A 20,599-nucleotide genomic window follows, 5' to 3' on the forward strand; every position below is an offset into this window, starting at 1 on the left:
CTCCCGTTGCCCGGTTTGTGTCCCTGTAGCATCCATCTGCCTTCTTCCACAGCTCCACACCTGGCTCCCCAGACACAGGGTGCAAGGAAACCAAGTCAGAGGAGGCAAAAGAGGGAAGTAAAATTGATTAGAATTTCATTCTGGCCCAGCCATCCAGGGCCTTCCTGCCCTCTGGACATGAGGTAGTCACTCACTTTCTTCTGATAAGGAGTGGGCCCAGAAACTTTTCCCCTGGGGTGGGGAACCCCCAGCCAGGGCCCTGTAGGTCTGGCCCTGCCAAGGCAACCCCAGGCAGGACTGGAAATTCAATAAATCTAGGAGCTTTTTCTATAGATAAATTTTAAGTTGATAATTTTGTATGGCCCGCGAATGATGTTCTAAATATCCAAACGGCCCTTGGCGGAAAAAGGGTTCCCCACCCCAACAGAACTCACTTTATGGCTCCTTCCCATTCCCTCGGGTCCAGCGGCTTTTTTTGTCATGCAAACTGTAAGCCTGGAACCGGCCACACTTGCTAGGGTTTTTACTCCAGAAAGAGTGGCACCCAGGAACCCCAGTTCCTTGGGACCGTCACCCTCACTCAACACAGAGCCCTCCCCCAGGTCTTCCCCCCTTGCGGCACAGCGCCCCCTGGACGCAGCCTGTGGAGGCCCCGCCGGGCGCCCGCCCGCAGTCCCCGGGCCGGGGGCGGGCCGACGCCTGCGCAGTGCGGCGGCGGGGCGGTCGTCCTCCCGGCGCTGCTCCCGCGGCTGCGAGCACCATGGCTGAGGAGGTGAGGCGGGGGGAATCCTGCGGCGTGGCGCGGACCCCGAGTCCCGGGGCGCGCGGAGGACCCCAGCGGGGCGCCTCGGCCCAGCCGCGCCACCCCGGCCAGTAGGTGCCCCAGCCGGGCCGGAGCCTCCACTCCACCTCCCGCGTCCCCCGCCCTGCCTCGCAGGGGTGCCCAGGCGAGCCCCCGGCTCCCCTTGGGCCCAGCGCGGTGCCGGGGTCAGCCGTTCTCTCGGGTCTCGGGACAGGTGAGCACCCAGATGAAGGCCACGGTCCTGATGCGGCAGCCCGGGCGGGTGCAGGAGATCGTGGGCGCCCTCCGCAGGGGCGGGCGAGACCGCTTACAGGTACCGCGGGGCGAGGGCGGGCCGGCGGGTCGGGGGCGGCGGTGGAGGCGTCCTGCCCGTGGGTCTTCCCGCGTTGTTGCGACACCTGCAAGCCCTCGGCCCCTAGAAACGGCTGGGGGCCCAAGGGCCAGCAAGTTGGTTCGCCTGTATTGCCTTGGGGGAGAGCCCGCCTGCCCTAAAAACCTAGATTTCTAATTTCTCAGGAAGGTCACGCTGCTTCCTTTAATTACCACCCCCCTCCCCGCCTCCCTACGGTGGTCCTCAGGGTTAGCTCTGGACTGACCAAGATTAGTTCTGCCTTCCCTCTGTAGCCCTCCCTAACTCCTGCAGGGCTTTGCCCACGTTCTGGACACTGAGCACTTTTGACTTTCATAATCATCCTCCCAGGCTGACACGGCCACCCCAGAAGGAGCCTATTCTAGGCATCATCTCTCTTTTGCATTTTAGGTCATTTCTGACTTTGACAGGACCTTGAGCAGGTCTTCCTATAATGGAATGCCATGCCCTTCTTCCCACAGTAAGTCACATACTAACTTGCTTTGTTGGGCTTGACAAGATGATGGTTTCTAAGGGGCGAGTGAAAGGAGCTTTGTGTTTTTGTAGATATTCTGGATAACAGTAAGATCATCAGCGAGGACTGCCGGAAAGAGGTGAGTTACCCCCCTTCTTTGCTCAGAGTCTCTATCATATATTGCTTCGTATGGCCCTTGGTCAGGACCAAAGATTCCAGGGTAGAGACCTTAGAAGATTCATTTTTAAAAAAACGTTTCTTCTTTTGCTCAGGTGGACCTAGTTTTAATGCACTTGGATAGCTTTTCCTTGTTGGTCAAGACATATTGTTACCAGCAGGGGGACCTGGCCCTGAGTTGGGTCTGCCCCTGGCCAGCCGGTAAGGTAGTGTGTGGGTTCTTGACTTCGTGCAGGAAAAATTTCACAATATGAGTCCAGGTGAATTTTAGAGGACATTTATTAAAGCTGGGGACAGTGAAACAAGGAATGGCTGGGGAAATGAGCCTAGGCTGGTCTGTTTTGGCTCACTAAGAAGTCAGAGAAAAGGGGACCTTGGGGACAGGTTCAGGGGGTTTCCCCAGGATGATGTTGCTGCCCATTGCTGCCCTGATTGAAATCCTCGTGGGGTCCCTTAGGGTTTAGGAGATGCATGCCTCTGGGGAAAGAAGGCAGCGGGAAGGGCATGGGTGTGCTCTCCCTGGGGACTCCTGGGAGGGAGAACACGAATGCTGGGTCCTTTTATCTCTCTCTTGCAGGCAGGAATCTTAGGGGAGGTCTCAGGGGAGGGTTTCAGCAGAATATTCATCAGTTTTCTAGGTGTGCTCCTTCAGGGTCGTCGTCTCCACTGATTGGTCAGTCAGTGTCAGGGAAGGGGGTCCGTAGTCTTTGCAGCTGGTCCTGGTGTCGCCCACCTGGCTTTGCTGCTTTTCTGGGTCTGGAGCTGAAAAATAACATGTTATTTCTAGGGAGGTGACCTTCTGTATCTGCTGTAAATTGTTCTGTCGGTTTGTTCAGCTATCTGTCTCAGTTCCCTACTCCACTTGTCCTGGCTTACTGGCCTGTCTCAATTGATAGTTAGAGTATGGACGTTATGCTCACTGCTAGCTATAGACTTTACAAAAGACCTCAATGTTTGTTATTTAACCCTCCCACAACTTCGAGAGATGAATAGAACCATTACTGTGTCCATCTAACAGATGAGAAAACAGGTTTGGAAAGGTTGAGCAACTTACCGAAGGTTACACAGCAGGATGCAGAGCTTGACTTTCCCATAGATCTGATTCTGTCCCAAACTCTTTCCACTACATTATGTTCTTTCCTTGATAATGATTTTCTTGGTAAGGCAGCCAGTGTCAAGAAAGACATCTGAATTAATGCCAGTGTACAATAACTCCGATTTCCATAAGATACATACAAATATTGTAAAGTGATCCCTCTGTAGCCTTGGAGTTCTTTTTACTTTGTTCCACGTTCTTCCCGTCAGGATCCTCTTTGCCAGGGCAGAGCTGTGCTAACTGCACATTTCTCTGCACGTTGCTGAGCTCTCTCTGCTGAATAGCTAGCTACATCATTTAGTTCCCCTATGTTATGAAATTCACTAAATCACATACCAAGTGGTCTGTTGGTCTGTCATATTGGTTAGCTCTTCCAACTCCATCATTTAGTTCCACTACATTATGAAACTCGTTAAATTGAATACTAAGTAGTTTGTTATGTTGGTTAGCTTTTTCAATACTCTGTCAGGATTACTTGGTATTAAGAGGGCAGTGGAGCCTGGCCGGTATAGCTCAGTTGGTTGAATGTCGTTCCATGCACCAAGACTTCGCTGGTTAGATTGCGGTCAGGGCACCTGCCCAGGTTGCAGCCCAATCCCCAATAGGGGGCATGCAGGAGGCAGCAAATTGATGTTTCTCTTTTATCACTCTCTCCCTCTCCCTTCCTCTCTCTCTCTAAAAAAAAAAATTAATAGAAACATTTTTTTATTTAATTTTTAATATGTCTTTATTGATTTCAGAGAGAGGAAGGGAGAGGGGGAGAGAGAGAGAGAGAGAGAAACATCAGTAATGAGATAGTTGTCAGCGATCGGCTGTCTCCTGCAAGCCTGGGACTGGGGACCGAGCCCACAGCCCGGGCATGTGCCCTGACCTGGAATCGAATTTTGATCTCCTGGATCCTAGGTTGATGCTCAACCGCTGAGCCATGCCCAACCAGCAATAGAAACATATATATTTTTTAAGTTAATTAACAATTATTGATTGTTATCTGAAGTTCATTAAAAAAAAAAAAGATGGGCAGTGGATTATGGATTGTTCTTATATTTCTAAAACCTCTCTCTTGGGTTGCCACTTTTAGCTTGAGGTAGGTTCTGGCTCCACCACTGACAGCTTTTAGCAAGTCACTTTTTTTTAAATCCTCACCTGAGGACATGCTTAGAGAGAGGAAGGGGGGAGAGAGAGAGAGAGGGAGAGAGGGAGGGAGGGAGAGATGGAGGGAGAGAGAGAGATATAGATACATCAGTGTGAGAGAGAAACATCGATTGGTTGCCTTCTGTATGTGCCCTGACCAGAGATCGAACTCACAACTCAGGTATGTGCCCTGACTGGGAATAGAACTGGCAACCTTTCAATGCACAGGATTATGTCCAATCAACTGAGCCACTCTAGCTGGGCTAGCAGGTCACTTTTTTTGGTTCCTTGAATACCTGATTTATCAGCTTCCAGGAAGCTGCATCCACATATAAGACAGTAGGTTTGACTGCCTTCTCTCAGATAAAAGTTTTTGGGTGTTGACGGGCTCCTGAAAAAATTAATAAAGCAAAGTTTATATATGAAATCTTTTTCTTCTTTTTTATTATTTTTATTTTTAATATTTTTATTGATTTTAGAGGGAGAGGAAGAGACATCCATTTGCCTTCTCCTTTATGCCCCATACTGGGGATCGAGCCCACAACCCAGGCATGTGCCCCGACCTGGGAACCAAACTGGCAACTTCTTGGTGCATGGGATGGCAGTCAACCAACTGAGCCACACAGACCAGGGCTTTTTCTTCTTTAAAAAGAATTGTAGCCCTAGCCAGTTTTTCTCAGTGGTTAGAGCAGCAGCCCACAGACTGAAGGGTCCCAGGTTCGATTTCGGCCAAGAGCACGTACCTCGGTTGCAGGCTCGATCCCTGGCCCCTGTTGGGGCATGTGAAGGAGGCAACCAATCAGTGTGTCTCTCTCACATCCATGTTCCTCACTCTCCCACTCTCTCTAAAAAGCAGTGGAAAAAAATCCTCAGGTGAGGATTGAAAAAAAAATTATATTCTTCTGTTGAGTTCTGTTGTACTTTTAGAAAAATGTTCTTTCATCCCCCCAAAAAATACGAAAACAAAACCCACACACATTGCAAACCCTTAATACATTTCAGGAGCTTTCTGCTTTGGTCAATGTGTGATTTTTGCATTTAACCCTTTTTTGGACCCATGGTCAGGGACTCCATTTGATCTCATAATAGTCTGAGACCATGCATATGTTAAAATTTTATACCCAGTCAATTCCCATTTGTATTGGGCACTGTTACTGACTGGCCCTGTGGAACATATGATCACTCTCTAGAAGGTGGCAAGTGTTGGCATGTGGAAGAGAACCTAAGACAGAGGAGGCACCTATAGATGCTCATGCAGTAGTTCACTCAATGTTGACATTGTGATGGAGTCATCCACTAACATGCTGTGTCCCAAACTACAGTTTTTTCTAGTTCCACTTTTGTGATTTTGGGTGTGTTTTTTTTTGCCATATATATATATGGTTTGTACTAAATATATTTTTAAAAGATCTGAATGTGATTAACTTACAAAAGAAATAATCTTTGTGAGAGCATGAGTTTGATGTGCTAGTTTTTTTCTAACATAGATTAAAATGAATCCACAACTAACAAAGTGTTTATCCATGTATCCCCTGGAGTTAACTCGTCTCTTACCTGAGAGTATACCACATTTTGGAAAACAGCATTAAATCATTCTTACTGGTTAAGCCCTGATGACTGAGCTAGTTAATAACAAATCCTGGCCACCCTCTTATCTGATAGCAAAGCTCTTTACATTGTTGATTCTTAGACCTTATTTCTGGGTGAGTGCAAAGGGGTGCCCCACTAGCTCTTAGGATCCAGTTTCTCCCTTACATGAAGTTTCGTATTCTAGGTGATTTTTTTCTCATGCTAAATAGTAGGACTTTGCTGGGGAAAACTTGAGGGACTAATGGCTTTCCTGTTCCTTTGGATGCCCCAGCTGAAAGCACTCTTTCACCACTATTACCCAATTGAGATTGACCCACACCGGACTGTCAAAGAGAAGTTACCTCATATGGTAGAATGGTAAGTTATGGTGGTGGTGGTGAAAGTGTCCGGTCTAGGAGGGAGGGTATTTTTCCTGAGCTTTGATGAGATGACAGAGTTCCTTACCTTCCTGGGTGCTTAACTGAATGCCACAGGCCCAGCTAGTAGAACAAATTGTCCACACACACCTGGAGCTACTTGTGACTGCTGCCAGAGTGGGGGCCCACCAAGAATCCTTGGGATGAGTTAGAAGCCCCTTGGTGTGGGGGAATAAGTGCTCTGGGGAGATGTCTTCCTATAGAAACCAGTATCACTGGACAGAGTGCCAGTTCTCCAGAGTGGGGTCACAGAGGAAGGGATTCAGAAGAGCTTTGACTTTAGCAGTTAACTCACTCACCTCTTGTCTCTCAGGTGTGTTGCTTTCTCACCCTCTTTTGTTTTTTTAATCCTCACCCAAGGATATGCTTACTGATTCTAGAGAGAGGGGAAGGTACGGGGAGAGAGAGAGAAAAAAAAAATCAGTGTGAGAGAGAACATCAGTTGGTTATCTTCTGTACATACCCTGACCGGGGATTGAACCTGCAACCTTGGTATGTGCCCTGACTGGGAATCGAACCCACAACCTTTAGGTATACAGGACGACACTCCAACCAACTGAGCCACACTTGCCAGGGTGTACCCTCTTTTTGAGGACAGCCAGGGTCCTCCAGGTAATGGCTCTGTGGAAAAGGAGGAGGCCCCCTCCATTGTCAATACTTCCAGAGGGGACTTGGCCCTGAAAAGGGAAAGGTCACTTTACTAACTTCGTGATTTGAATTCAGGGTTTGTGGGATGTTTATTTCTAGGTGGACCAGAGCACACAATCTCCTGTGTAAGCAGAAGATTCAGAAGTGTCAGATAGCCCAGGTGGTCAAAGAGTCCAATGCAATGCTTAGGTAAGCTGCTTGCTCTGGAAAACATTTGAAACTGGTTTGCTCACTAAAAGAGGCTGGGAAGGAGTGGAGAAGATTTCGTTGCTGGAAGAGACCTAGCTCCATGAGCACTTGAAGTGGGGAAGCTCTTGCTTTCCCTCTCTGGATACGGCTGAAGGATTTTCTACCCTTGGGTGCTTCCTAGGAAGCAGTCTGCTGGCAGTGGATGTAGTGAGTGTGAGCAGGGCTTCATCCCCTGGAACAAACATCATCTAGCTCATTTTTCTTAATGATAGAAAGACTTTTGGGGTCTCCATGTTGACTGGCATTCTTTATCCCGACATGGGAGTTGGCTGGCCTGGGACCATTGATCACTGGCAGCCTTCACAGTACAGCAGCCTGTGCTAGAGTGTTCTTTACTGGAGGAGGAGGGATGAGGGCACATAGAGGAAGGAGTTGGCATGGGTGTCTGTCCTTAAGGATCTGTCCTAACTGGGGAGAGGCCAGCTCATGAAAAGCTAAGAGAGTAGAGACGTGTGCAGACCCAGTAAGTGCTGGGGTGGGGTGGGGTGTTCTCAATGAATTTGCTCCAGGATAGCTGCCTGGTTATATTTTACAGTTGACCCTTGAACAGCATGAGTTTGAATGTGTGGGTTCACTTATACGTGGGTCATTTTCTAATAAATATATAGTTGGCCTTCCAAGTTTCGCATCTGTGGATTCAACTAACTGCAGATTGAAAACAGTATTTTTGACTTGCAATTAGGAGTCAGTAGATGTGGAGGGCCAACTGTATGCATTGTTCTATGCCATTTTAGTTTATTTTTTAATTGATTTTTAGAGAGGAAGGGAAAGGGTAAGAGAGATAGAAACATCGATATGAGAGTGAAACATCGCTTGGCTGCCTCCTGCATGCCCCCTACCGGGGATTGAGCCTGCAGCCCTGTCATGGGCCCTGACTGGGAATCAAACCAGCAACCTTTTGGTGCATGGGATGATGCCCCACCAACTAAGCCACAGCAACCAGGGCTATGCCATTTTATATAAGGGACTTGTTTAGCCTTGGATTTTGGTATCCATGGGGCCCTGGAACTAGTTCCCCTGCAGATACTGAGGGACAACTGTAGTTAAGTTTTTGGGGAGTCAAAAGTTACACATGGATTTTCGACTGCACAGGGGGTTAGCACCCCTTACCCTCGTGTTATTCAAGGGTCAACTGTATTTAAAAAACAAACAAAGTATGAGTCCATTCATATGAAGTTCAGGGACAGGCAAAACTAATCAGTGGTGATATGAAGTAAAAATAGGGGAGGATGGCATTGACTGGGCGAGACACGATGGAACATTGATCTGATTGGTAATTACATGGGTGTGTACATATGTCGATATTAATTGAGCTGAACACTTAAGATTGGTACACATTAACCACTTACTGTATGTATTTTATACCTCAGTTAAAAATGTTTTTTTAAAAAATCTAAAAATATATAACCCAAGTAGAAAATAAAGAACAGTAGTCGAGGCAGTGCAATTTCAGAATCCATTCATCTCTTTCCAGGGATGGATACAAGGTGTTCTTCAACACCCTCTACCAAAACAACATCCCCCTTTTCATCTTTTCCGCGGGCATTGGTGATGTCTTGGAAGAAATTATCCGACAGGTGAAAATGTTTCACCCCAACATCCACATTGTGTCTAACTACATGGATTTTGATGAAAATGTGAGCCAAATCTCTTTGGGACTGGGAATAGACAAGGGGTGGGAGCTACCATCCAGGGAGCTTCACCCTAAACATTAACTCTGACCTGGGGAGGAAAGGGGGTGGAAGACGTGCTGGTTTCTGTGTCCTCAGGCATTTATTTATTCATTTATGCGAGCTAAAGACAGTTACTTTTGAAGGACCTGCTCTTTGGTGTTTGGCCAACAGTCAGCTTTCTCTGCCATGGGGGACCTAGTTTAGGGGTTAACCAGGCCCCAAGTCACTGTCATGGGTCATGTGCCATCCTAGGTACTCAAGGTCTTGGACTTTGACTTGTTTTTCTAGAGCCAGAGGCTAGTTGCCCCGACTCACCCACGTTCTAACTTTTTTCCCTTAAAACCAGTGGCGAGAATTTCCATGCCTTTGAAATATGGTTAGGACGTGGCCCCCAGCTGAGGCTTAGCTTACATGTAGCCTGAACAGTGCTTGTATCACAGGCTTCATGTTTCCACCAGGGTAGGTGACCAACTATATTTGATGGCTTCTGTTAGTTTAAAAGTTTAAACCAGGGGTTATAAACTTTAGCCAAGTATCTTCAGCTTTATGGGCTGTATGACCTCTATAGCAACTACTCTGCTCTGCTATGTGGAAAAGCAACCATAGACAAGATGTAAACAAATAGGCACAGCGGTGTGCCAGTAAAACTTGATTTACAAAAATAGGCTAAGTCGGAAAAAAAAAAAATAGGCTAAGTCTGGCCCACAAGCTCTACATTGTTTTGGTGTTTTCTATGGCTTTCAGGATTTCCTTTCCTCTGTGACAGAGACAGTGGTACACTGGCACTGGACGGGTCCCTGTAGCCCTTCTGTCTGTCTCTTTTCTTGGTCATTTAGGGTTTCCTACAGGGATTCAAGGGCCAGCTCATACACACATACAACAAGAACAGCTCCGTGTGCGAGAATTCCAGTTACTTCCAACAGCTTCAGGGCAAAACCAACATCCTCCTGCTGGGAGACACCATGGGGGACCTCACTATGGCCGATGGGGTTCCAGGGGTGGAGAACATTCTCAAGATTGGCTTCCTAAATGACAAGGTAGGTAGGGGTCCAGGGCTTCCTCCTTCAGAGCTTGCTTCTCCTTCAGTTTCTGTTAACAAATGCTTGTCAAACACCTTCTGAGTGTTTTAAAACTAGACACTGTATTAAGTATTAGAGGTACAGACGTAAGACTCAATCCATATTCTTCAAGACAGTATTCCATATTCTCACAGGAAAATAAGAGATACCCAGTGATGAATGAGTTCAGAGACAGAGTGATGCCAGGCATTTCATTGGAGCCCCTGCTTGCTGAGTGCTCACCATACACCAGGGACATGAACCCATTTAATCCTTACAACAACCTTTGAGGTAGTGACTGTTATGCCACTTTACAGATAAGGAAACAGGCGAGGAGGTTAAGTAACTTGCCCAAGGTGACATAGTTTAGGAAGTGGCGGGGCTGATTACCAGTCCTCCTAAATCATACCTGTAAGGCATGATTGAGATGGGAGGTGTCAGTATTTTAGGATGTGGGTTTCCAAGTTAGAGAACAGACAAGAGGCCGACGGGTGAAAACAGTGTGGTCATAAAGGGCTACAGTATGGTATCAGGCTGGAAGGCCACTAGTCCTTACCCTCAGCCAGCACGTGCCTAAGTCCCCCAGAATGCTTGAGCCTGTGGAAATTCAATCCAGATAGAGATAACATCTAGTTCTTACATTTTAATCCTTGTTACTGTCCTTTTGACATTAATCTCGGAGTTTATTGTGGCAGCCTATGCCTGCCCATTGCCATCTGTGTCTCCAAAAGGCAGGCCCTGTGACCTTGAACTCCTCTAGGAGCATTTGGCTTGAGTGCTCTCCTCCCCTAGCCCCAGGTGATTGAGAGGCAGAGGCAGTGGGCAGAGGGCAGGGCATTTCCATTTCAGGGCCTCTCTGTCACCCCTCCCCCGGGCCAGGTGGAGGAGCAGCGGGAGCACTACATGGACTCGTATGACATTGTGCTGGAGAAGGACGAGACGCTGGAGGTGGTCAACAGGCTGCTGCAGCACATCCTGCACCAGGGGGACTGGGTGGAGATGCAGGGCTCGTGAGTGCGCAGGCGCAGGGCCGGTCTCAGCCGGCCGTGGCAGGGAGGGGAGCCTCCCTGGGAGGCTGCTCTGTTGTGAACCTGGTGTGTACAGAGGATAGTCCAGGCCATTCCCAAGCAACTGGGTCCTCGCCCTCCCCTCCTCCTTTCCCTGGCACATTCTGTTTGAGTTCTCCAAGGCCTGAGGGAGGCAGCAAAAGCCAGTCCAGATGAATCGGACCTGTGGGGTGTTTGCATTCTGGGGATCATTTGGTCCAGGATTCTTCTTTTCAAAAATGTTTAACATGGAAAGCTGTTCTTCAAACAAATCGACTGTGTGAAGCAGATCAAAATAAAAAAGGAAAACCCAGAGCTGTTCTGATTTGGAGGTTGGGGGGTTAAAGCCTGTACCTTTTGGTCCTGGAGGTGCAGGAATCTTCAAGAAGCCACTAGGGCTCCATGGAATACAATTTGAAAACCACTGAATTAGCCCAGAAGACCCTCTGAGCACAGCCTAAATTTGTCTGTAGGGATCAGGGTGGGTAGGCAGGCTTGGAAGGGTGTTTCTGACCTGGAATGGTTTGACTTTATTCTGATGCAGCTGTTAAACTTTATAAACTTCAATTGAGTCTGGCCAACCCTGTCTGCAGAGCCCCTTTAGAGGTCCCCAAAGGGATCCATTTGGGTGTTGATTTTCCCTGGTGCCCTTGATTCCAGTCCTTCCTCCTCTTGTGGGTCCAGGGCCACTAAAATGGGTGACTTAAGGAGGGTTGGGACCAGGGACCTGAAGGGAGAAGTCGCTCTGTGGCCAAGTATACTAGAAGTGGTTTGTGCTCTGTTGTCTTGTTCTATTGGGCAGTTTTCCCCCTTCTCCCCTCCCTGTTGACTTGGTGAATAACTAGCTGAAACCTCTCTAGGGTACCTTTTGAAGAAAAACTGTAGACCAGCCACTTTACCTGGTGTTTTCTTAGCTTGTCCTCAGAGAAATTCAGTCCCTCACCCTTCCCAAAGATGCCTGGCTATTGGAAACATGTTTATCTGTAGATCAGAAGGGAAAAGTCTTGGGACTATGGATTGAATCCCGCTGAGGTCCCTATATGTGTGCCATTTAATCCTCACAGTGACCCTGCAGGTAGTTCCAGTTTATAGGTGGCCCAGAAAAGACCAGTAACTCACCCAAACCCCGCAGCTAGGAGCTAGAGCTAGGTTAGGGTATTTCTGACCAAAGCCAGGCCTGCATCATGCTGCCTGCACATGGGCCGCTCTGTTAAGTTTTGGGGAGGAGTGATTACCAACTAAGGCTGGGCCCGTAGCCACTGTCAGACCCTGAGGTGCCTCTGGGATGCTTTAGGACAAGAAGTGGCCATGGGGAGAGGTCACATCTCTCAGGGTATCCTGGGCAAAAAACCAGTGCTTTTGGGGACAATTCAGTCACCAGTTCCGTCATTTTCTCTCTCAAGCACCTCTTCCAACCCATGTCTTCAAATGCTTTGGGTCATCTCCATTGTACTGGCCAGAGTCCAGCAGGGCAGGTGAAGGCAGATGGCCTGACTGGTGGCTGAAGCCAATTCCTCTCCCAAGACACCCGGGATTTGAACTCTTTATCTTTCCTGTGAAGAAGGAACATCGGGCAGGTGGTGATGGCCTGCAGCCAGGAGGAAGGAGAAGTGGGAAGATTGTAGTATTGAAAATGATCCATGTGAAAGTGGAATCTGACCTATGTGATTTAATCTTTGAGCTTTGCATGTTGTGTTTGAGGTCAGAGACCTCATCTTCCTATTCACTTGAGACAATTAGGAGACAAGGATCATCTCTCCGCACCTCCCCTGTAGGCCCCACTCCTCTATTCCCTCTGGCAGACCAGGGCTCTCTTTCCAGGACTAGGGCCCCTGGGTTGGATCTCAGGGAGGCAGGAAGTTCCAGGAGGAGACCAAGACCTAGGGACCTGTCTTGAGCTCACAGGTATGGAGACATCCTGCTTTGTTACCCTTTCTTCTCAATCTTTGGGTCTAAGGGCCTCCCCCGAATGAAAGACCACTTCCTGGGGCCTCTGGTTTAGTCTTTTATTTGTCACAAAGGAGAAAGAGATCTGACACTAGTGTAGCCTTGAGTGTGCAGAGCTCTGCCCACTCCCTTCACCCCTCAGTCCCCAGTGAGCCCTTCCAAGTTTATCTCAGCTCCAAACCAAGGATTTCATTTCATAGCTCTATGACCCATCTAAGTAGGTTTCCTCACCCCTGCCCTTTTACTTTCTTCCTCCCCAGTCCCTTAGAAAAGGCAGCCTTCTTTAGGGATGAAAGGTGACACAAAACCCAGCCCTGACCTGCAGTTCCCTGAGGGTACCCCAGCAGCAAGGGGGCACAGGACGGGTGAGTGGGGTATAGGTGTGGTAGGACTGCTCTCCTGGAGCTGCCCCCTTTCTTTGGAGCCAGCCAGAGCTGTGGGAGGAAGGGGGGGCTCTTCCAGCCCTGGCCCATGGTCCTAGGAGCTGACATTAGGAAGTGGGGCAAGATTGGGGATGGTGAGGAAAAGTACAAACAGGGAAGTTTGGGGAAATAAAGAAATGATGAGCTTGGCCATGCTCAGCAGTGATGTGGAGGCGTGGGTGAGGGGCCAGCAATGGCCCCATCCAACCCCAGACTCCATCAATCCCCTGATTGCCTTTGTAACTCCCAAACTTGTATGGAAGCAGTGTGGGGTTGGAAGAGAAAAACCAAGTAGAGGTCTGTGCTGTGGATTTTACACTTGGGTTGGTGAGAAGACCAGAGTTATCTCCTCTGACCACTTTTTAGATGCGCTCAGACCTCATCCCAGCAGAGGGGTGGGTGACTGTTGGAAGTCAACCCCAGTGCCCACTGTCCCCCAGAAGTGGGCGTTGGTGTTGGGCCCAGGCCCAAGCTGTGCTCTCAGAGCTCCTCATGAACCCGCTCCTGGTCCTCGTCAGACTTCAGCTTGAGCTCCTCGATGGTGATTTTGCCATCCTGGTTGCGGTCCTGGTTCTGGAACATGTCCCCTATGGTTTTCTCTGAGTCCTGCCCTGGCATGAGGCGTCCTTTGCCCTCACTGACTTGAGCCTTGATGAAGGTGGAGAACTGGGGAAGAGGGCCAGGGGAGGGTGGGCGTGAGGGTCTTGCCCAAGCAGCTTTGGGTGGACCAGAGGAAGCCAGCCAGTGAAGACTGAGAGGAGAGGAACTGGTGCTGGGATCCTGAGCAGGGCCAGGGCTCATGGGTGCCAGGAGAGAAGGCAGGGAAAAGGAACCTAAGGCACAGGGACCCAGCAGAGGGGCAGGAACACGAGCGCAGACAGGATGGTGGAACATGTACCATGTTCTTGCTAGGTGCCACCATGCAAGGTGAGAGTGCAGGAATGGTTATAAGGATTGAACTCCTCACCCACCTCCTCTGGGGGGACCTCGCCATCTTTGTTGAGGTCCAGGTCTTCAAACAGGTTGGCGGGAGGGTCCTGGTGCCACACAAACAGGTAGCCTTCTGGCAGCCCCTCCTCCCGGGATACCAGCTCCACCTCAAACAGCAGCACAGCACTGCCAGGAACCCCTCGGGCTGGAGGGAGGGAGAAGAGAAGGAAAGAGTCCTAATCAGACCAGGGTCTGGGCCTGGCATTGCAGCCTGCCCAGTGTGTTCCCCAGCTCGCAGGTCTCAGCTACCCCTCTTGGGGGCTCGAGAGTGGGACATGGGGTGTTTATAGAACCATCCGAAAGGGGCCAAGGGGGTGGATCAGACCAGTCTCTGCTCCTCACCCCCACTCTCTCCATGTGCCAGGTGCGGGGGGACCACGAGCTGCCGCCTCTCTCCCACACACATGCCCTGCAGGCCTGTGTCCAGGCCTTCGATCACCTTGTTGGCCCCCAGGGTTGCCTCCTGGGGGGCCCCGTAGTCATGCCTGGGGGAAGAGCAGATTTCCAGGTCAGTGCCCTTCCTTGTCCCACAGCAGTTCACATCCCATTGGTGCCCACCCCACACCACAGAGTGCAGGGTCCAATGGCTCAGAGATGACACCCTTCTCATCTTGCCATTGACCCTAAAGTGTGGCCTCGAGGGCTCAGCTCCCCTACTGCTAGCTTTACCTTCTTCCCCTTTCTGCCTCTAATGCTTTCCATAGATGGGAACTTATAGAGAAGGGGGTGCTATGAGGAGGACTCCCCTCACCTGGGCCCACCCACCTGCCCAGCCCTGGCCCTGCCCCAGACCCACGAGGAGAAGAGCCTGGTGCCATCCAGCAGAGAGCAGTTGTAGTGGTAGCGGACAAAGTCCCCAGGCTTGGTGGTCTCGTTGCAGGTCTCAGGGGGCCGAGACAGTGTCTTGATTTCCACTGGATCCGCAGGGTTGTGGAAGTCGATGATGTGGACATCAAATATCAGCACAGCTGAGCCAGGGATCTTGTCTCCTGGGACCAGAATGGGAGAGTGGATCAGCTTGGAGTCTAGGAAGGGCCACTCAAGGTCTCCAAGAAACCACCCTGGGGTTTCAAACGAGAATGGGATGGGATGGGATGGGACAGGACGGGACGGGATGTTTGTCTACGGAATCAGTTCTTTTAGGGGGCAAGGGAGGGAGGGACCTGCCATTTAGAAAGTCCTTTACACCATCTTGCAACCTCCCAGTAACTTACCTGGCTGATCACAGTGATTAGTCCCATTTTATTGGTGAGGATGCTAAGGCTTCCTCAAATCCAGGTCTCTGCTTCCTAGGGCTATGCTAATTCTTTCCATAACCACCCCCCCCCCCCAAACTCAGGATCACTTCTCCAGGATGGAAGAGAAGTAGGGGGGACTGTCCTGGAGTAAAGGATGGAGTCCATGTGGCAGGAATTGAGTGGATGACCGGTTTTTGTGATGAGAGGGGCAGAGCAGAGGAAGGTCAGTGAGGGGTTCAGGAGAGGAACTGAGGTACAACAGACCTACCAGTCCCATTCTCCCCATAGGCGAGGTGGGGGGGGATGGTGATTCTCCGGCGCTCCCCCATGCAGGAGCCCTGCAGCCCCTGGTCCATCCCTGGGATGATGTAACCCTGTCCCACATAGGTATTGTACGTGTGGTTGCGGGAGTAGCTGCAGTAAAAGGTGGGGAGGCCAGCAAGGGAGTCAGAGGGGTCTCTGCCCTTGCAGGCAGCTCAGAGCCACCCCCAGCTGCTGCCTAGGTGACCCCAGCTTCTTGCCTTCCCCCAGCCCCTCCCTCCTCAGGACCCCCTGACCTGGAATCGAAGAGGGTGCCATCCATAAGTGAGCCATTGTAGTGGTAACGCATGAAATCCCCGGCCACGGCTCTCCGGACACAGCCAGGTGGTAGCTCCAGCGTCTCCAGCTGGACAGTGTCCTTCGGGTTGTGGACGTCGATTAGTAGGACATGGAAGACCAGGGAGGCCTGCGGGGGGATCACAGTCCCTGGGGAAGGGATAGGCTTGAACCATACAGATGGAGAGCAAACCCAGGCTCCTTCTAGACTCGGGAAGGCCTCTGTGAGAACCCTGAAAAAGGTGCTAACCCTGCTCTCCAGAGCCCTTCCTTTGCCCCCAGCAGCCCTGTTTCTTGCTCCCCCTGTGAGGCCCGAGCTGGGTTTTCCCTGAGCCACCCACCAGCCCGTAATGAAGCTTTGTGTGAATCAGAATAAAGCACCCCTTCTTAATGAGATGATCACCAGGGGCTAGATTTCACTCCCACTTGCTTCCCTGGCTGGGTGCCTTGTGCAGTACACAACCTGAGCAACCATATGTGGCAGCCACTTCTGGAGAATCCCCGAGTCCTCGCCTGCCCTTACCATAGCCTTTCTCGCCATAGGCCAGGAATGGAGGGATGATGATCTTCCTTCTCTCTCCAGGACACATGCCCAGCAGCCCCTGGTCCATGCCCTTGATCAGCCAGCCAGAGCCCACGTAGGTGTCATAAGTGCCGCCCTTACTGTAGCTGCAGAGAATGAAGTAGAGGTGATGCTGCTGAAGGAGGGAGAGGATGGACCTTGGACACCCTCCATGCCACTGTCCCCAGGACCCCAGGGCTCCCTCCAGTCCTTACCTGGTATCGAAGGCGGTGCCATCTAGCAGTGTGCCATTGTAGTGGTAACGGACAAAGTCGCTGTCCTGGACCATGCGGGGGCAGTGGGGCGGGCGCAGCAAGGTGCTCACCTGCACTGTATCTGCCTTGTTCCACACATCCAGCAGGACCACGTCGAAGTAGAGGGTGGCATCCGGGGGAATTAGCCCCGCTGTGAGGGCCATGCAGCAGGAGCTCATGTTTGATGCAGCCCCCAAGGTGGGGGTGGAGTGGAGGGCTGAGCATCCTGCTTGGCCTCCCCCTCCTCCTCACTAGTTTCCCTTCTTCTAGTCAAACTATGATCCCACCCAGGACCAGTTATTTCCCTTCTTCCCATCCCAGGGGCATGAAATAGAAACTCTAGTCCCAGACCTGCCACTGTTCATACTGTGTAAGCAGTTGACCTTGGGCAAGCCACTCTCCCTCTCTAAGCTTCAGTTTTTTGGCCCTGGGGGTCCTTGATTCTACCTCCTAGTCTCCTCCATCCCCATGCCCGTGCCCCAGCCCTTCTCACCCACACCGATGCTGCCATAGCCCAGGTGGGGCGGCACAATGAGGCGTCTCCGCTCGTTGACACACATGCCCATGAGGCCTCGGTCCATGCCAGTGATGAGACGCCCCACACCCACCACGATGGCCACCAAGGTGCTGCGGTCATAGCTGGGGGACAGGGAGGACAGATGGGGTACAGTGGATTCAGGTGTACACAGGTGTTTCCCTCTGCCCATGGTACATGCATAGGTGCATACGCACATACACATGCACATACAATCCCCCTCTCTCTACACAGGTGTAGATCCACATGCTCCTTACCTCCCTCCCAGGTCAGCCGTGACCCCCAACTTAAGAGGCTAGGCTGTCACAAAAAGGAAGTCCCCGGGGAGTTTAGGGGCTTTTATAGCCCTGGGATAGGACTGTCTGCAGGCCTGTCTGCTGCAATTATCTGTTGACAGCAAAGGAGTGCTAAGTGCTTCCTGGAGGGAAGGGGAACATTTATTGAGCTGTTAGGATATGCTGATTAACTGCTTGGCAGTGTACATTCTTGATCTTATTTAATTCTTGTCCCTGTGAAGTGAGCATTATTGTTCCTTTTTTTTTTATGAGAAAAAGTTGAGACATTGTTTTCATTTTTCTTATGGGAAAAACAGACTTGAGAGACCAAGTGACTTATTCAAGGTCACAGTTAATAAGTAGTGTGCGTAACTCCAAAGCCCCTGTTTGTGCCTCTGCACCATGGCCTAGCTAAGGAGGAAAGGAAGGGGAAGCAGAGCTGATGGGGGATAGGATTGGTTTTCAGTTCTGAAAGAGCCTATTCTAAAACTGCCATGGCTTTTATTTGTTTTTAGTTAGTTTTAATTTAAGTTTTCAGAAGTTAAGAGGCTGGAAGATTGACTTAAGGGGGCCATGGATTATGAGTTTTCCAGGCTCAGTGCTGCATAAACTGGGCCCAGCCTGGCTCCCAGAGTCCCCACCAGGGAAGTCATCCCCCAAAGCCCCACCCCTCCCCCACTCCCAGCGATCAAGGGCTCAGGACTGTACTCCTGGCTACTGCCTATACCTCAATTTCCCCCTGAGCTGGTTTTACGACTGACCTGCTTCCCTCACAGTGCTGTTGTGAGGGCCCAAGCACCAGTTAAACATTATCAGGGCATCTGGTCCTCCCCAGAGTCAAGGCTAATAAGTACTGAACCTTTTCGGACTTCCAGGCACTGTGTCAAGGCCACTTTCATTCATCATCATGTTTGAGTCCTACTATCAGCCTTAGGAAGTAGGGACTCAGTTTTTTCAGACTGTTTTTAATCTCTATTTTTCAAATTAAAGAAAGTGAAGCTTCAAGAGGCAAAATTTCCTTTCCATGGTCACAGTCTGAATTTGAACCCAGGGTCTTGGGCTCTGGAGTTCGTGTTCTTACCCAATATACTGCCTGTCCTCAAAGCCACGGCCACTGATTTCCCGTGGGACGAGTTGTGTGTTTTGGGGAAGGGTCTAAGATAACTGACTTCTTGGGGTGTGTGTGGGGGGGGTTGTGTATCACTGAGCCCTAAGGTTTAACCAAGGTTGACATGCAGCCCTGCCCTGCCCCTACCAACAGAAGTGGACTTGCCAGAGCAGACCCAAGGCCAGGACCAGAGAGAAGCTGGTCTCTCAAACTCTAAGGCTGGCAAGATGGGCGGCAGCACTGGCCTGCTAGAGCTAACAAGATGGAGGGAGGTGGGGGTGCAGGTAGACCCGGAGAGGGAGGTATAAAAATCCTCTGAGGAGCCCAGGATGGCAGGTCTGACCCTGTGACAGGACCCTGTGACACGTAGACAAACAGGGTCCCTACACGCCTAGATTCATCCTATCTAATTATGATGCAGGCTGCTTTACCACTGGCTACTGGTGACTCCAGAAGAAAGTTCTACTCCCTCTTTTCTAACAACAAAGGTGCTGAAACCTGGGGCTGGAACCTGAAAGGGAGTCAGGGTGGGTGGGAATGTAGGGGTACCCAGCTGAGACCACCAGAGGATTTACATGCGTCAGGGACCATGCTCTTCCAACACTGTGGACAAGAACATCCCCCTCCTCCTGTTTCTAAATAAAGGACTGGTAGGTAAATAGAGCGGTTCATTTGGTTATCACACACTTTGGGGAGTATGAGGAGCTTGTATGAAAGAAACCGGGGTTCTTGGAGAGGCAAAGGTTTGAAATTGAGAGCAGAGGATATCTCTTTGGGGAGATGGATGTCTGGGAGGCCCCCCACCCAAGGTGCTGTTTTTGGGATTAGGGAATCAAGGAGTAAGTACCAGAATGCAGACACAGCTTAAAAGGGTACCAAGGGAAGCAAGGGACCTTAAAAGGGTACCAAGGGAACCAAGGGCCTGGCCCCAGCTCAGGGTAGAGCAGTGGTGAGTCTGGGGCCACCCAACCCATTACCTCGAGTCAAACTTCTTGCCATCCTCGAAAGTGCCGTTGTAGTGGTAGCGCACGTAATCCCCCATCTGTACTTCCCTGGGGCAGGCCCTGGGGATGTGGTACCTCTCGATGACCACGTCTTCCAGGGGGCCCCCGGCCGGGCTGGCGCGGCCCAGCCCCCTCCCCACGGCGTGCATTAGCATCAACATCTGCAGCAGCAGGGGTCGGAGGAGGGTGTGGCTGGGGGAGCTCTCGAGGAACATGGTGCCTGGAGCTGGGATGGCCGGCAGTGAGGGCGAAGGAAAGAAGAGCCACCACCAATCTCCTCCGCCGCCCCCCTTCTCCCTATGTTAGCTCCCCCTCTTCCTGTCTTCCTTCCCCACCCCCGCCCAGGCTGGTCCACGTGGAATGGGGGCTGGGGAGACGGAGCCGGCGGGCGGGGTCCGCGGTGGAATAGGAGGAGGGGGCCAGGCTGAGAGTGTTTGAGCCCAAGGAATGCACCACAAAGAACTCCAGATTCTCCCCTCTTCCCCCACCCGGGGCTAAGAGAACTGGGGCCTAGCAGGGGAGGGAGGCTCCAGAAAGATGAGAAGTCCGAGCTGACTCCAGACCAAAAAAAAAAAGTTCAGTGTTTTTTTTTTCCCCTCCGGAGCCCCCAGGGTCCTAAAGCCGGGCTGAGGCATCCCTCGCTTCTTTCGCTGGCATTCCCAAATCAAAAGCCTCTTCAGGAGACTGGCGAGGCTTAAGAATCTGAGGATATCTCAGTGCTACCCCCATCCCTACGGTCCCAGGGACGGCCTCTCTAGCCAGGGACGAGAAGCTACTTTGTCCTGCAAAAGCTGGACGGTCGGAAGGACTTTCTGACGAAAGAAAATCCAGTAGGAGGAGGTGGGGAGAGTGGAGGGTGTGCAGGGTAAAACCAGGTGGGGAGAGTGGAGGGTGTTCAGGGTAAAACCTGCGCGGGTTGGGAGAATATTGGAGCGACCCCTTCAGGACTCGGGGTGG

General features: G+C 50.9%; 2 protein-coding genes across 3 annotated transcripts; one reads left to right on the forward strand and one right to left on the reverse strand.

Annotated features, from left to right (window-relative positions):
- The first annotated feature begins 742 nt into the window (after positions 1-742).
- On the forward strand, positions 743-11,023 carry NT5C3B (5'-nucleotidase, cytosolic IIIB). 2 transcript variants are annotated; one of them, XM_087826112.1, is made up of 9 exons: positions 743-772; positions 1,017-1,115; positions 1,563-1,632; positions 1,719-1,765; positions 5,892-5,977; positions 6,784-6,873; positions 8,408-8,570; positions 9,443-9,643; positions 10,544-11,023. In XM_087826112.1, exons 1-9 carry the CDS (start codon positions 761-763, stop codon positions 10,676-10,678), a joined length of 903 nt encoding a protein of 300 aa, XP_087682238.1. In that variant the 5' UTR covers positions 743-760; the 3' UTR covers positions 10,679-11,023. The 2 variants fall into 2 exon arrangements, with proteins under 2 accessions (XP_087682238.1, XP_087682239.1); XM_087826113.1 differs by lacking the exon at positions 743-772 and having other exon boundaries at positions 1,029-1,115; positions 1,703-1,765.
- Positions 11,024-12,376: 1,353 nt separating this feature from the next.
- FKBP10 (FKBP prolyl isomerase 10) lies at positions 12,377-20,211 on the reverse strand. The gene is made up of 10 exons (XM_016215093.2): positions 19,616-20,211; positions 17,214-17,359; positions 16,682-16,871; positions 16,428-16,573; positions 15,865-16,054; positions 15,576-15,721; positions 14,866-15,058; positions 14,412-14,554; positions 14,051-14,214; positions 12,377-13,745 (listed from the first exon to the last, which is right to left on the reverse strand). Exons 1-10 carry the CDS (start codon positions 19,855-19,857, stop codon positions 13,560-13,562), a joined length of 1,746 nt encoding a protein of 581 aa, XP_016070579.1. The 5' UTR covers positions 19,858-20,211; the 3' UTR covers positions 12,377-13,559.
- Positions 20,212-20,599: the final 388 nt, after the last annotated feature.

This window comes from Miniopterus natalensis, chromosome 17 (assembly GCF_054644295.1).
Source record: "Miniopterus natalensis isolate mMinNat1 chromosome 17, mMinNat1.hap1, whole genome shotgun sequence".
Lineage (NCBI taxonomy): Eukaryota > Metazoa > Chordata > Mammalia > Chiroptera > Miniopteridae > Miniopterus > Miniopterus natalensis.

What these genes read in the sequence shown, in the direction of transcription:
- NT5C3B (XM_087826112.1), top strand. An exon ending in GCGGGCGAGACCGCTTACAG is followed by an intron (nt 1,116 to 1,562) that starts GTACCGCGGGGC and finishes TTTGCATTTTAG; the next exon opens with GTCATTTCTGACTTTGACAG. An exon ending in TTACCTCATATGGTAGAATG is followed by an intron (nt 5,978 to 6,783) that starts GTAAGTTATGGT and finishes GTTTATTTCTAG; the next exon opens with GTGGACCAGAGCACACAATC.
- FKBP10 (XM_016215093.2), bottom strand. Translation starts at nt 19,857, where the DNA reads ATGTTCCTCGAGAGCTCCCCCAGCCACACCCTCCTCCGACCCCTGCTG. An exon ending in GGCACATGGAGAGAGTGGGG is followed by an intron (nt 14,215 to 14,411) that starts GTGAGGAGCAGA and finishes CCCTCCCTCCAG; the next exon opens with CCCGAGGGGTTCCTGGCAGT. An exon ending in GCGAGGTCCCCCCAGAGGAG is followed by an intron (nt 13,746 to 14,050) that starts GTGGGTGAGGAG and finishes CCTCTTCCCCAG; the next exon opens with TTCTCCACCTTCATCAAGGC.